This window comes from Acanthisitta chloris, unplaced genomic scaffold (assembly GCF_000695815.1).
Source record: "Acanthisitta chloris isolate BGI_N310 unplaced genomic scaffold, ASM69581v1 scaffold18688, whole genome shotgun sequence".
In the NCBI taxonomy this organism is placed as follows: Eukaryota; Metazoa; Chordata; class Aves; order Passeriformes; family Acanthisittidae; genus Acanthisitta; species Acanthisitta chloris.
This window is the reverse complement of record NW_008685603.1, coordinates 35,904-51,584: the sequence shown is the minus strand read 5'-3', so window position 1 is coordinate 51,584 and position 15,681 is coordinate 35,904. Positions and strand designations below refer to the sequence as shown.

The window sequence follows — 15,681 nt, the reverse complement described above, 5'->3', positions numbered from 1 at the left end:
CCATGGCATGGATACCCCCTACACTGCAACCCAGGACAAGCAGATTAGCTAATTCATACATATGCCATGGTTCACTTTCCACTGCCTTTTCTCTCACAATCCTTAAATGATTATATCAGGTGTATGACTTTCTAGCTGCCTCTTTTTCCAAGAGTAATATTGGAATGAATGAACCTCACCTAATCCTGACTTTTCCCATTTCAAGAATAAACTACCCCCTACACTGCAACCCAGGACAAGCAGATTAGCTAATTCATACATATGCCATGGTTCACTTTCCACTGCCTTTTCTCTCACAATCCTTAAATGATTATATCAGGTGTATGACTTTCTAGCTGCCTCTTTTTCCAAGAGTAATATTGGAATGAATGAACCTCACCTAATCCTGACTTTTCCCATTTCAAGAATAAACTTAGTGATACAGTTAGTTGTCAAAATGCATTTTTAAAATAAAATGTGCCATCTGCTGTGATGCCATCCTGTTAAGGGTTTGTTTGGAAGTTAACAAGAGCTATAATGCAATGGCCTGTACTCCAGCTCCATTTCCAAGAATGTCCAAGGCCCTGTTTCTGCAAATAGCCATCTCCGGGAGCAAAGCCATTCAAATGCTTGTACTGACAAACCTGGAAAAGATAACTTTCCTCCCAGTTTGTTCCAGAGTGTATCTGCTGAGGCACCTCCCACTACTCTGGATTGAGATAGGCATATTGGGGAAAGACTTTTAGGACACTTATAAAGCTGAGTAGTTTTTCCTCAAATGACAAAACATTATTCATGATGTCACAAAGAAAGGTATAAAGGCTCCAGTGTGCAGTGTAGGAATTGCTACAGGGCAAGACTTTGATTCTCTCTCTTTCTCCTTCTCCCCCCTGATTTCTCACACACACACGAAGCTGATTTTTACTTCTGCCCTCAAATGGCACTTCAAGCTCTAGGTTACCAGGGAAATTAAACATGTTTGCTTCCGAAATAATGCTATTGCCAAAAGGAGGTTGCAGAGTGAAAACAGGGCAGAGAGAGATGACATTTAAAGGAACACACATGAGGTGATTTATTGCCATGATGCTGTCTATCTTGTAGGACTTATTTATTCTATATACACACATTTTCACTGTATTTCTTTGTTCCTATAGATAAAAGCTGCTACAAAAAAGATTGCAAATGCCTTTGCCATCTCTGGTCCGTTTAACATCCAGTTCTTGGTGCAAGGCAACAATGTGCTGGTAAGAGCTCTTGTGGCTGTGCGACGAAGTCAGGATCTGCTTAGGTGCATGGCCATGGAAACTCTGTGGCAGTAGCAGCTGTGCCAACTAACTTGTCTGGTGCTGTGGCCTCACCTGTGCCACCCCAATCACACAGCTCTCCCTGCTTGTGTGCGAGAGAGTATCCTCCCCTGCCTTCATATTGAGGGTTAAGCAAGTCTGTTTGCCTTGTCTGTCAGCACCAGCTTTGTTTCAGTGTGGGCTGCTGTCCTTCCCAAAATCATCAGCTTTGAATAGGATGGAATGCTCTGAGACCTGTTGCTCATCCTATCATTGCTTCTAGATCTCTGATCTCTTCTCTCAGCTTTAGCTATTTTGATATTAAATATAGCCTCCCAAAGGGTTGGAAAGACAAACAGTGTAGGTGTTTAAGCCTTTAATATAGGTCATTAAGATGGTTATCTAAATAGTCCTAGTAGCTATCAGTAACAGAAGTACAGTGGATGTCTGACCCTTTTTGGGTAACATTTGGCCTCCTATTGGTTATGGAAGGAGGTTAGAGGAATGTGAACAGAGTATGGCTGAGGAAGCAGAGAATGGGAAGAAAACCTGACTTGGAACAGAAGAGATGCATTATAGGTGAAAGATCCTGTTTGGGATTCTAGTTGAGTAAAATGTACTTACTGTTCGTCACCTTCCTTTTCTGTTTCACATAGTTATTCAGAAACTCCACTGAGGAACAGAATGGAGTTTCTCATTTCTTGCTTTACCTCAGCTGTGTTTTGCCTTTTCCCTGGATAATCACCCCTTCTCCATTCCGTCTTAATTTACCCTTTCTTGGGTCACTGAATGACTTCTACATGTGTGTAAGGGAAGTCAGCAAGGGTTGCCTGGTCGTTCATGAAGTGCCATTACCATGGCAAAAGAACAGGGTGGGCTTCTAGAGGTTGTACCTAATACCTGTGTGTATGTTTCCATGCCTCTGGCACATTAACACTGCCTGACCCTTGTACTTCCCTTCTGTAATCCCAACAGGTGATAGAGTGCAACTTGCGCGCTTCACGCTCCTTCCCCTTTGTATCGAAGACTCTGGGTGTGGACTTCATTGATGTGGCCACTAAAGTGATGATTGGAAAAGAGATTGATGAATCATCCCTCCCCACAATGGAACGTCCCATTATTTCATCCAAATATGTTGGGGTTAAGGTATGGTTTCCAAAAGAACACCAAAAAAACCCACCGCAGAGCCAGCACAGAGGGTGTCAATAGGCAATGAGTACTTTAATGTCCAGAGGGAACAATTTACTCATTGACCAAAGGCTAAATTGACCTTTTGTAGTTTCTGTCAGATAATGTACTTGGAAATTTTAGAGAAAAATCTAAGGAAAATTACCCAGTGATTATTAACAAAATTCATCTTCCTTTATTTTTTACTTCTGATCTCCTCTGAATTCATGGTACAGCGGAGTCGCAGGTTGATAGTTGGACTTGATGATCTTAGAGATCTTGTCCTACCTTGATGATGTGATGATTCTATGATTCTATGTGTATGAACTGCAGAATAAATTTGCACTTGCAGAATCAAACGCTGAAGTTCAGGCTATCTCATAATACTATCTGATATACATGTGGACACCTTTGTGTTATGAGTGGCTCCCAGATTTCATCTTCAGCATTTGGCATATGGGCTGCTAAATGCATGGAATCCCCTGTATATACACCACCAGTTAAAATGGGGGTGAAAGTCTTGGGTGCTTTGATTTCAGTGGGGCCAAGATTTTACTTTTCATAATTACTAAGCTTTTATAGCAGCCAAGCTACTAAAGTGTACTGCAGATATTTTTGAATGCTTAGTGGAAGAAAAAAACCTAATTGAAGTTCCTAATCGTAAAAATCTAGAACAGCAGTGCAGAAAATCCAAGGGATAATGAGAATTGTGTATACCGAAACTTTCAAGCTTTAATAGCTTCCATATCAAATGAAAACTGAGGAGGCAGAAAACACCTAATATCTTTCTACTAATAAAATGTTCAGACCTATTTATACACAAGCCAAATCTGTGGCCCAAGCCAGCTCAGGTTATTGTCAATCAAATCAGTCTACAAGTGGCTTTACATTTTATTTTGGTGCCTCAGACAGGCAGGATCTGATATTCAAACTTGAGACTTCTTTTTTACTTTTGTGAGTCTTATTTATTTTTTAAAATTTCTACCATTTAGACCTTGGACTTCTGCATTGCTGTTAGCTAAACTGTCAAGGGTTTTGTCTCTCCTGGGAATGCTAGCTACAGGGAGGAAAACCCAACTATATTATTGAAAACTTCCCTACAAAGCCTTTTATGCTCCTTGTGTTCTGTGTGGATTTGACAAATATAAAAACCTGCTAATGCCTTTGGAAGTGCTAAACTTGGAAGGATATTCCAGTTTAACCTGTTTGTTGTTATTCATGCATCATATTTTCCATCCTTTTATAATTTATTGCTAGGGATATTTACATGGAGATGGGATCTTACTCCTCCAGCAGTTCTTAAAAGAGGATATAAAACCCTTTTTATCTTTCCCAACATAGCTGCTCCTTTATGTACTGGAGTTCCACTTTTTTAGCTGGTGACTGAAATGCTGCCTTGCCATGTTTGCTTGCAGACTCACTCAAGTATCAAGGCCTGACCAAGACTGAATCCTGGATGGAGCATGACTAGACTGACTAAGTTTTAAATTGGATTAGTTGCAGACCAGAGTGTGCTCCTGCTGATGCATTTTCATGTTTGTGGCAGACAAAAGTTAGGGAGCTGGTGGAAACCTTTGCTGCTTATTACCTTTCAAGACAATAGATGCATTAAAATAATTCACCTTAACTGCCATGTCTCAGCTTGAGACTGTAGAGTGGCCACTGCAAAAATTTTCTCTTTGCTTGCAGTAGAAACTAAACTGATCTAAAAGTCACAAAGGCACATGACATTTTTTGAGAAGCCTTTCAAATTTCTGTGGTCACGTTGTGACTGGTTATTGTTAGGTGTCATGAAACAGCAGCTGTCATGTCTGCAGTATTGCCCTTGGAGACTTCCAAGAACAGAATTGTGTCTTTGGATTTGAAAACAGATTCTCTTTTAAGCAATAAGGATACTGTCTTATGTCAGTGCTGTTAGTATTTTAAGGCGTGGAGAAACCCTGTAGAAAATAATTCCTTAGCAGGAAACTTGTTCCGTGTTTCTCACATGTGTTCATTGGCTCTTTAACAGTTTCTTTTCCTCCCGTCCCCCATTAGTTATTTTAAGGTCAAATTAGACATGAGAACTCAGAGAATGCAATCACATAGGTCCTCAGATAATGCCCAGGAGGGTTTAATATTTTCATATCAAAGATTAGAAGAAAATTACATGTGTGTTTTGGGCAGGAGAGGGAAAATATGAAAGTCTTTTGCAAAGTTTCTTCTTGTTCACACCATAAGTGTGCCTTCTTGTGGAATAGATTTGTTTCTGTGGATGAAAAATTTCATGGAGAAAAGTGTTCCCAGGATAAGCAACTGGATTCAGATAGCATCTTTCCTTATTCCATGAATTAGATGCTTCACAACCTTTCTGTTTTAAAATGTGTCCTTAAAATGATACTGATGCTACTGATGGAAAATTGACCACTGGAATGTGAGCAGGACTGTAAGAGTTGATTTATTGGTTGCAAGATTGATATATTGGTGAAACACATGTTTGTTTGTTCCAGTCTGTCACCACAATACTGGGGGATCTAATTTGCCAAGTACTTCTTTGCTTGTCAGCCTTGACCACTGCTTTTTTTTTTTTTTCTGGATAAATTCATGAATGGAATTTTTATATTTTGTTAAATGATCCATTAATTTTTTTTTTCTTTCTTCCTCCTTCCTCTTTCCTTCACCAGGCCCCAATGTTTTCCTGGTCCCGAATGAGAGATGCTGACCCTGTTCTCCGATGTGAAATGGCCTCTACTGGGGAGGTATCTTTTAGATTTGCCTTTTCTTTTCAAGCAAGTTGACTTTTAACACCATGAATCTTTGAAAGTGATCTTATTACTGCCTGAATCATGATGGCATCTGTAGCTTCTTCAGAAAATTGGAAACATCTTTCTTAGCTGTAAAAAGCACAATGTCCTGGGAAAACTCAGATTATTCAGCCACTGGATGTCCCTCTTTACCTGCATGTCAGCTCCCTGAGTTGGACCTGGTTGGTGTGACAGCCTAAAATGAGTTTGTCTGAGAGCAGTCGGATTCTGGGAGGCTCTCACTGTGTCAGTCTGTTTTATGAATCATCTGCTCCTGGACAGACAAGTGCTTACAGCTTCCAAAGCCCCCATGGACACGTGCCAGAATAGCAGCATCGAGACTCCAGGCCATGAGCCATTGGTCTTGGAACGTGCTGCTTACTTAAAGGCAACAAATATGTGAGGTATTTTCTTGTTGCCTGGTAACCATCAAGGCACGTCCCAAGGTGCAAAAGGCAAGAAAGAGTGAATAAAATGTGATGGCTGCTGCAGTATTTGCTGTAGGATGAGGGGGAGACTGGGCAGCCTCGCCCACAGTTTCACCAGCCAGGCTGGGAGGTGCTTCTGGAATGTCTGTCTGGTGTTCACATGGCATACTACAAGGGCACAGGGCTGTTCATCTTCCTGCCTAGTCTCAGCACCCTCACCCTCAGGGGTGCAGCTTTCCATCTACATCATCTGAAGAGATACTAACTCATGTAGAACAAAAGGTTTCTTTATGAGTTATTGCTGAGCTATCAAAGGCCTCCATTGATACACCCAAGTGATCTTTAAACCTCCTTGCTCTGTTACTTCTAGAAAGAGTTGCAGCAGCAAGAAACTTATTCTGAGCTAGAATGCCCCACTTGGGAAGTGATTAAATACTGAGGCAATTAGTTTAGGCTTAAGTCTGCTCTACCATATCTGTGCAGTTGGCACAGCTCGGACTGCTCCATTGGATACAAGCTTGGGTATGTCTACAGGAGCTGTTTTCATTAGGAAATACTTACCATTTAATATGAAAAAGCACTCTACCTAGATACAAGGGAAGAACAGCCTTAGTTCTCCTACATCTTTCCAGAATTACTTTATTTTGTTCTTCATAATGTGTGGGAAATCATTATTGCAGCAGATTTCCTTTCAGTGTGGTTAATGGGCAGAAAAAAAGTCAAGTGACTTCTCTGACATCCTTATTTTCAGAATAAAATTGAATACACAGATAAACCTCCCCACCCTCCCCCCAAAACAGAATAAAAATGTAACTAAGGACAAGAATCATTTTTCTCTGCTTTATACAGAGTTAGAGATTACCATGGTCATAAAGGAGGGATTATTAACTTTTATGAGTTGGAAAGATCCATATTCACAAATGCCATAAAGTGTGACAGTTATGAAAGTCTTTCTTATGAGTGAAGTAAGGATAATAACTTGCTTTGGGTAAAGTAAAGTGCTCAATTATTCCTCAAAGACATTTTTCACACGCATGGCTTGATCTGGGCTTGAATTTGTCACATCTGTCTGGCAGAGGTGTATTTTGCTGAAATCTGTTGTTCCCACAACAGGAGAAGACACAATGCTGGGGATCCCTCTGAGCATTGTGGCTGTTTTGACCATGGCATAATGATAAACCTCTCCTGGCAGGCTGCAAACCCCTGGTCTAAGTCTACAAGGGGGATGCCCATCACCTTATAATGTCCAGGATATACATGGAATAGAACAGACTAAACACTTAGGGATGAGTTTTTAAGAGGAAAGCCGAGATACTTGTTTAGTTGTGGGTTTTTTCCTTCAGAAGATCTGGCAAATCATCATTTGTTGTTCTTTCATGAAATACTGGTTTCTGCTCACCATGGTAACAGTGAGACCATGAATGTGAGGGCTCACTCCTGGATGGGAAGGACCATTAGAGGAAAATGAGAGAGCAATTCTCAATCAGTCCCCTTATCCCATCTGTATATGTCAGTAGATTTGTTGTTTCAAAGAGGAAAAATCTGTGACAGTTTCTGGTTTTGACTGTTTTTCAACAAGTGTGGACCTGGCCAGAAAAAGTGAGGGTTGGTTGGTTGCTTTTTTTCACATTTTTAGCTTTTGCAAAAGCTCATGCTGTCTTCTTTTTGTCACCAGAATCCCAAATTTTGGTAAGGAATATGGTGTAAGTCTTTCAAAAGATTGTTACCATATGGCAGTCTGTGAGCAACAGAGCTCCACAGCCAGTTCTGAATGCTGGAGAAATGCTGAATGATTCTTACTGGTTTCTTCCTCAAGTTTTATTTCATCTAAAATAAATTATTATAACTTGCTGTGATTGCTTACTTGTGGTAAATACTTAAGTAAATACTAAAATTTTACTTAGCTTTTAATGGGAAAGTATCTTTATCTGCCATGGTTTTCCTTCCCAAGAAATGCCAGAAGCACATTAGAGCACTGCCTCACCCCAGTTTACGGCACACACAGAGGAACGTGTCTGCATGCAGAACCCTCACTGGTGTTTAAGCCTTATATAATGTTACACAACTTGCAGTGCACTCCCAAACACTGGAGCAGAGGCTGTGTACAGCATTTCAATAACTCAGCAGAATCAATTGTTGTTACTCCTCAGTGTGCTGTTCAAAACTAAAGCATTGCTTATTCCTTCGTTATTGCTTCATTAAAATTACGAGATTTGTCTGCAATGATTTTCTGATTTATTCCCTCCCTCCCTGTGCCTGCAGGCTCCATGCAAAAGCAGTCTGACTTCTTCACGCAGAATCAAACGAGCCTGTTTAAAAACTTCATTCCTGTTTTAAAGCAATGTTTTTGGGTTGGTTTTGGTGTTTCCCCTCACTCTGCCTTCTTTGTGCCTTTCCCCAGGTTGCATGCTTTGGGGAGGATGTGTACTCTGCCTTCCAGAAGGCTATGCTTGCCACAGGGTTTACATTTCCTAAGAAGGGAATTTTGGTTGGAATCCAGGTGAGTCCTAAAATCCAAAGCTGAGAAGGACTGGCACAGAGGAATTCAGTAACTCTTGCCTTGCTTTCATGAATGTGGCGTAAATGTGTTTCTCTATGATTCATTTGAACTGCAGTAAGACAGTGACAACAAATGCCATGGAGAGATCTTTACTGGATTCAATAGGACTGGCCTGGTTGGTTTTCCCTCTGCCTCTTGATAGTTTCTACTGGGAGCTGCAGAAGTTTGCTGGGGGCAAACCCCTGGGGATGGCTGCAAGCAGAGGCCTGAGATCAGAGAGTTTCCTGTGGGGAGCAAAGCCCTTAGACAGCAAGTTCAGAGAAACATTCCAGCTGGAACCCAAGGCCCATTCCATGCTCACTGCCAAATGGGAGCCCTGGAAATGCTACTTTCCAGTCATAAACCCCTTCATCTGTACATTGCCTCTTGCCCCTTTGAAACCAGTTCCCCTTCAACTCCCCAAACAGTGAGACAGTTTCTGTGCTGCAAAGCTGGACCAGATAAGCTTTCCCCATAGTGCACATATTTCATTCCAGGCAGAGCTGTGGCATCACTGACAGTGCAGAAAACATGATGTTGTTGAGGTGTTGTGAACTAGTTGTTGGTGTAACACTGTCAGGCCATGAGGTATGGCACTGTCACATTACTCTTCTCATAGAAGTCATAATGGCAATATATTTGAGTGCAGTGAGGCCAGGAGGGGTTAAAGGACAACAGCCTTCATCCTGCAGCCCACTTTTCTGCCATCATTCCTTTCCCAGTTTGATGATGCTGCGCAGTCAGTATTGTTCCCTACCCTGCAGCTCCTGTCAGTGAGGAGTAAGTAGCTCAGAAAAAAAGAGCCAATGCCACATTTGTGGTGTGATGTTTCTGGTTTCTCTACCTTGCCAGAGCTCTCTCCAATTAGGGAGTCTCTCAGACACCTACTCTGCATGTCCAGTGATTCCATGCCAGACTAGAGCTTGGACTTTAGGGTTTCATCTCTTGCTGTCATCATACCTGAAAGTTGCTCTATGTAACACAAAGTTTAAATGATGTCATTATGGGAATGTTCTCCAGTGCAATGGCTTCTGCTTAAGACCCTTTACATGATGGAGTTCCTGATGGGTTTGCCTTAGGAACAGCCCTGCCCCATTCACAGGCCTGGATCAGTAAGGAGGATGTGTGTTTCGGGATCAAGAGGGAGCTGGGCAGAAAAGCAAAAAGCCTTGGTTCTTCATCAAGGAATAGTTACCAACTGCAGGAGGTGCTGGAGTCAGACACACTTGTAAACTTTGGGATGTGTGTACATTCCTCAAAAATTCAGACATTTCTACTGCAATTAGAACATTCTTGGGCCCTGTAAAACCAACTAATTGCGTCCTGCCATTTTCTCGGTGTGCTTGTAATAAGCTTATGCCCTATGTGATTGCATAAAGCAGATTAAACAAAAACAGAGAATAGATGAATTTTCCTGTCAGACAGCTGGGGTGTGAAAAATGTTTTTGGCTGTTTGTACCAGCAGAGGATATGAAAGAAGTGTGTGAAAAGTGTCTAGAAAGGAGCATGACTTCTGACACAGATTACTTCTGAGTCCTTAAATGTGTGCATATACACATCTGTGGATGGAAGCTGTTGCTCTAAATTACCTCAAATTAGCAGAAAAGTCTTTGCCTGCTACCTAGATAAAGTTTAAATGTTCAGTATAGAACTCTGGGCAGTAAGTACTGTTTCTCCACTGTATATCTAATCATCACAGATTTAAAAGCAGCATTTAAAACAGGAGAAAAGCAAAGTCAGGAGAAGAAAACAGGAAAGAGCCCAGTGTTTAAAATATAAGCCTATTTTCCTGATAGCAGCTAAAGAGGAAGAGGCAGCAAAGAGTAATTTTAGCTATAGAAAGCATTTGTGTAGGTTCTGTGTCAGTAGCTGTTCAACTGATCCAAATGTTCTTTGTACAAAGATGTTAAAGAAAAAAGAAGGGAAAAACAAAAGATAAAACAATGCCATAAGCTCAACTCCCCAAACCTTTTAAGAGTAACAAGATTCTGTCCTTTTTAATGAGTAGTTTACAGTTCATTTTCTCGCAAAAAGAAACTTGAAAACAACAGATCAATCGCTTAAAGGTCTCTCTGCACCTCTGCATATTTCTTATATAATTAAACTCCAAATCAAGAAGCGTAAAGTTAATGCTGAGGACCACATATTGCTCCCTCCCCACTCTGGAGTTTGTCACCTACCTGTTTTTCAACGGCCTGCTTTGAAACAGAGGGGAAATAGACCCTGGTGAGAAGGGAAGGTTGAAATGCTGACCTAGACCTGACATACAGACTATGAGTGGTCTTCCCTGAGTATTTGGCTGGAGGGAAGGGGAGCCCCTCGCTGTGGAAACAACAGGAACAAGGAGTGAGGCATCAGGCAGGCTGTGAGCACCAGCAGCACTGCTCTCATTTAATCACAAACATGAGATCATCTCACCCAAACAGGCAAAGTGGTTGGTGTATCTTCAGAGGGGAAATACAGGCTCAGAAGGACAGATGCCTGGTGGCCCCAGTCCACCATCACTGAATGTTTAAATGTCAGTCCTGTGGGGGTGACAGGGTGGAGATCCTTCCCTGGGCAGAGGCCTCTAGTTTTCAAACCACAGGGTGGTTTCTGCAGGCTCTTGGGTTCTGGTGCTGTTGGGCCTGATCCTTGCCAGGAGTATGTACAAAATCCTCCTTGTTGTCTCTGAGGCAGGTGCTATAGTTCATCTGCAGTGGATGATGAACTCAAAGTACACCCCACTTTGAGAGGCTTCAGTGCTCCATGACTAGCAGCTTTGTCTGATTTGTAGACTGGAATTTTAGCCCTTGCAGAGAGAGAAATAAGAAACTGAATGGTCTTGATTTCTGCTTCCCCCAAAACTATCTAGGCTCCTATTTTGGTTGTTTGCTATGCTGCACCTTTATGCCATTGCTATTAATCATGTTGAGGTGAGAGGAGGCTGCTTTGCTGAAGGTGAAAGTCAAAGGGATGTAATTAACAGGAGAGGGAGATCTTGGTTTCCTTGCAAATGTTTAATTCTGGGGTGTTTTGCAAATCAAGAGTCACATGGCTATGTCGTGATCTGCAGTCCAAACTGGTCCCAGTACAACCAGGCAATGAAGCCAGCCTTGCTGAGGGGCTTCCAGGCTGATGTGCTACAGGTTGAAGTTCCAGTGACAATCCTACTAGTGCCATGCAGAGGTGTGGATAACCAAGTAATCATTCCCAAGGTCAGGCAGGCAAGTGCTCCTTGACATCTGGGGACAGCACAACACACCTGGATGGGCAGCCAGCCAGGACCATGAGCCTGCTGGGCAGTCCTGCAGTTGTGAGCACTTGCTGACAGCACACAGGTTGAGGATCCCCAGGATTTTAGAGGCCTGATGCTCTCCCAGGGTGGATGAAGTTCAGCTCCCTTGCTAGACAAATGAATCATCTGATAATCTGACCTCTTTTCTTTCCCCAATCTGGAGAAATCAGTGATGCTGAAACTCTGAGTTCACCATTAAATAATTTATATTTTATGCAAGAGGAATTGAAAAGCTCTTTTTTTTTCCTTTCCTGATTGGGCTATTCAGTGATATCTCTGGGATGGAGTGCATCTGTCTTACATCTGTGCTGCTGACCACAACATGAGGAAAGCATTGATAGAGTACTTTATTTTTAAATCCCAGCCCTTCAAGTCTGTTGTTTCAAGGTAACCTTCTGCCTTGGTTCCTTAAGTACCAGAATCTTTGCATCCTCTGCAGTGGATTTGGATACAGAATTCAAGATTATCACAGGAGATGAGCTGGCTGCATTTTGAGCCGGATCTCAGTGAGAACTGGTGTAGATGTACTGAATGAGCTGAGGATGTAGCCCTTTACAGATAGCTGGGCTTGCTGGCAAACATGAGGGAGAGGTTATAAGAAATGGAACTTTTCCGATAAAGGAAAGAGAATACAATTCTCCTACAATAAATATCTTCCACTAAATAAATCTGCTTGTACTTTTCACCTTTAGTAACTAATGGTTTCTTACACAGGTTATTTCAGCCAGCCTCTAAATCTGAGGCTGCTGCGATACAAGCTGACAGCTGTAATTTCTTTTCATGGAGAGGCTGTTTTATGTGTCACAAGTGTTCAGTACATGTTTGATAGAAGTTTATAATACTGTTGTGAAAGCCAACCCCCTGACCAGAAGGCAGAACCGTTCTCTCTGACTGGGAAGCTGCCAACCCTGTCACATTGTATATTTATATTTTCCAGCTAATGTACAGAAGGAGATGGCTTTCAGAATGAGGTTCTTTCCAGAGTGCTTGGAAAAACACCCTGTTTACTCCTTTTCTCCATAGGAAATCATACGCCCTTCACAATATTGCTCTCTTGCCCATAAAGGTTAAGTTATCAGTAGCTCCAGCAGGGACAAGGGAGCCTGCAATAACCTTACTTGCAAATGGCCAGACCAGGCTAAGGCTAAAAGCAAGGTTTGACTTGCCTTGGCAGTGAGGACATGTGTTGTGTGTGATCTTTGCACTGCTGTACCTTCAACATCCCAATGATACTTATGCTGTCATCAAATTTTCACTCACCTGTAAATCTAAAATGGCTTGTTCAAGTGCAGATGTCTACAGGAGGTGGTCTTATCTTTCTAGATTATGTTGGTTCTGAGTATGCATTATGAGAGAGTCTTTCAGAGGTGTCCTAAGTATCTAGGCATGCAAGTCCTCATGGGAATACAGTGTCCCAGTCTCCTGAGTGGTTTTGTGTTTTCTATTTCCATATGCCCATGGGAGTTAGAAATGAACTCACACATACACAGGCTCTTATTCATGTGAATGTAGAGCACCCAAAGGCAGCCCAAAGCCAGCCCATATATGTTACCTGCCAGAAGAGAAAGCTGAATGTTTGAGCAACAGTTGAAAAGATGCTTAGTTAAGAGCAGAGGAGACTCTAGTTGGTGTATTTGAGGAAGCAATTGCCCAGATATTTAATATGCAGTAGTAAATATTCTGTGGTTGTAGTTGAACTTAGTATGGGAGCACTTACTCTGGTGTTGTATCGAAATATGTCTTAGCTGAGAGTGACTTGGGTTCAGGATGCAGGCAGTTGTCTTGGGAATGGCACTGTGTATGCACAGGCAGAAATTTCTGTGCACACACACACACACACACACACACACACACACTCACTCTCAGCTCAGAAATGTTTATTTGCCTCTTAGCACAGTCTGGAGGAGCTTTGTGTTGCCCAGAAAAGCACTGTTTATAAATCCTAGCTTTGATGCTGTATCTAAAAATCTTTCCTTTTTCAGAAGTCCTTCCGCCCCAGATTCCTCAGTGTAGCAGAGCTACTGCATGAGAGAGGCTTCAAGGTAGGTGGTTTCAGTTATTTAAAGCCAGAGAGCTTTCAAAATCTGAAATGTCCTCAGCCTGATACAGGAAAGTTGGAGTTTCTTTAGAGATAGAGGGGAAAAAACTTTATTTTCAGTGTACAACGGGAATTTTTAGCCAAGTGATCCATAAAGTCAGCAGGTATCACCCAACTAAAAGTTTTCATGATCATTTAGTTGAACATAGGGGACTGTTGTGAGGGCAGGAGCAGCCCTGGCTCTGCTATCAGCCTGCAGCCAGGATGGACATTACAAACTCCTCCAAGTTCTCCGGGAAGTAAAAGTGTCAACAGGATGCCATGAGTGGCAGGAGATGAGGAAGGGAAAGTCTTTTGTATGGAGATCTTTGTAGTGCTATGTTTTCAGTGATATTCACAAGCTGCAGACATACTAACTTTGTGTTTACATCCCCCTTGTAACTCTTCTGCATTGTTTGGCATCCAGGTTTCTATGGACAGGCAAATAACACCACAGCCACAGAAGACTGGAGAGAGCTTGTACAGCTCTGCCTTTCAAAGCTTAGTGCTAGGCATAAAAAAAAATGGCAAAAAAAATTGTAAGTGACTGAACTTAAGCCCTATTGAAAGTCTGAGAGATTTAGGTTTTCCTAAACCATTTCACTGCTTCTGGATGTGTTACTACTATTCATTGACTATCATCCATCAGGAAATCACAGGTAACAGAAGTTGGGAAAGTCATTCTGTTCTGTGTGTGTCTCCCTGTATGGAGAAGACTTCAAAATCAGCTCTGACAACCAGGCTGTATGTTGGGTCAGACCCACGTGAGTTAAATGGAAAGTTTTGATATTATGAGGAATACAGTAAATAACCTCTTTTTTTTTCAGATTTATGCCACAGAAGCAACCTCAGACTGGCTCAATGCTAATGGTATCCCAGCAAATCCTGTGGCATGGCCATCACAGGAAAGCCAGAGTCCAAGCCTCCCCTCAGTCAGGAGGTAAGAGTAACACCCACCTTGTCAAATTTGTGTTAACATCCAGGACAACAAATACAAGGGGCAAATTGCTGGTCTTGCTGAGATCAATGATAGGGATTTAATGGGGCTTTGGATTCAATCCAAAAGTTTTGGTCTATCTGATTCTGTCTGGAATTGCCACAGCAGAGAGGTTTCAGCTTAATTAATGAACATCTCATTGAACAGTCCTACTTAATATGGCTTGGATGTATTGCTCCATGTTACATTTTCATGCAAGGATACATGAAATCTGAATATTCAGCCTTTAATGACAGTCAGTCATGCCTTTAGCAGAGTTGTGCTGAGCTGTATGAAGGCTGAATATTGCTTTGCATATCTGATTAGAACAGAAGTAAAGCCCAAATTCCTGAGTTGCAGCTTAGTGCCTTAACCCCTTAACCCTTGTTTCTTGGGGTGAAGACTAAACTCAAATGAACCTTTTCATTGCTGTTTACCTGTGTGCCTGTGCTATTCATCAGAGGTTTTTATTAAGCAGGACATTGTGTGATACTGTCTTGTGCCTTGTCTCTTCAGGTTGGTAAGGGATGGGAAAATAGATTTGGTGATTAACCTTCCCAACAGCAACACCAAGTTTGTCCATGATAATTATGTGATTCGGAGGATGGCTATTGACAGTGGGATTGCTCTGCTCACTAACTTCCAGGTACTTCCCATGTTGTTCTTTGTCCTCTTAGTCATAAGAGCCTTCAGAGTTTGCAAACACTTGTGACCATAGATTCCAGTCTGTTTGGACCCTCATTATCTGTGATAAACAATGTGTCTGAAAATCATGACAGCACATTGGTTTGAATGTATTTGCTTTTTGCTACTCTACAAAATGACATGCTCCAAGTAAAAACAAAAAACTCAATCAAAACAGAAAATCCGGAGTCCTGTACTGCAGCTGAAGTTGTTGCTGCTCTCACTTCAGAGCAAGCATCTTGGACAGGATTGCCTGTAACATGTTTAAATTATGCATGGGAGCAGCTTTTTAGTGGGATGTTTTTCCAGTACAGTCCTTAAACCTTACAGCAGGATGTAGCTGGGCTTTCTTGAATGATCCTTGTGGCAATCCAGTTCCAAAGTGCCATCCAAGTGGAATTGCTTCCTGTCCTGTTATAGTCCCCAGTTGCCAGTCATTATGTGTTTGTAGCTCCTGACAAACCCTTTTCACATACTGATGGGGAAGA

At 41.9% G+C, this 15,681-nt stretch overlaps 1 protein-coding gene across 1 annotated transcript in view; it reads left to right on the top strand.

Annotated features, from left to right (window-relative positions):
* The window catches only part of CPS1 (carbamoyl-phosphate synthase 1, mitochondrial), a gene marked incomplete at its 5' end in the record, with an annotated part of 60,984 nt that overhangs the window by 44,451 nt on the left and 852 nt on the right, over positions 1–15,681 (top strand). Inside the window, 7 exons of the mRNA XM_009079838.1 lie at positions 1,134–1,223; positions 2,238–2,408; positions 5,093–5,167; positions 8,042–8,140; positions 13,439–13,498; positions 14,361–14,473; positions 15,026–15,155. Coding sequence (XP_009078086.1) covers positions 1,134–1,223; positions 2,238–2,408; positions 5,093–5,167; positions 8,042–8,140; positions 13,439–13,498; positions 14,361–14,473; positions 15,026–15,155 — 738 coding nt within the window. The remainder of the gene's footprint in view (positions 1–1,133; positions 1,224–2,237; positions 2,409–5,092; positions 5,168–8,041; positions 8,141–13,438; positions 13,499–14,360; positions 14,474–15,025; positions 15,156–15,681) is intronic.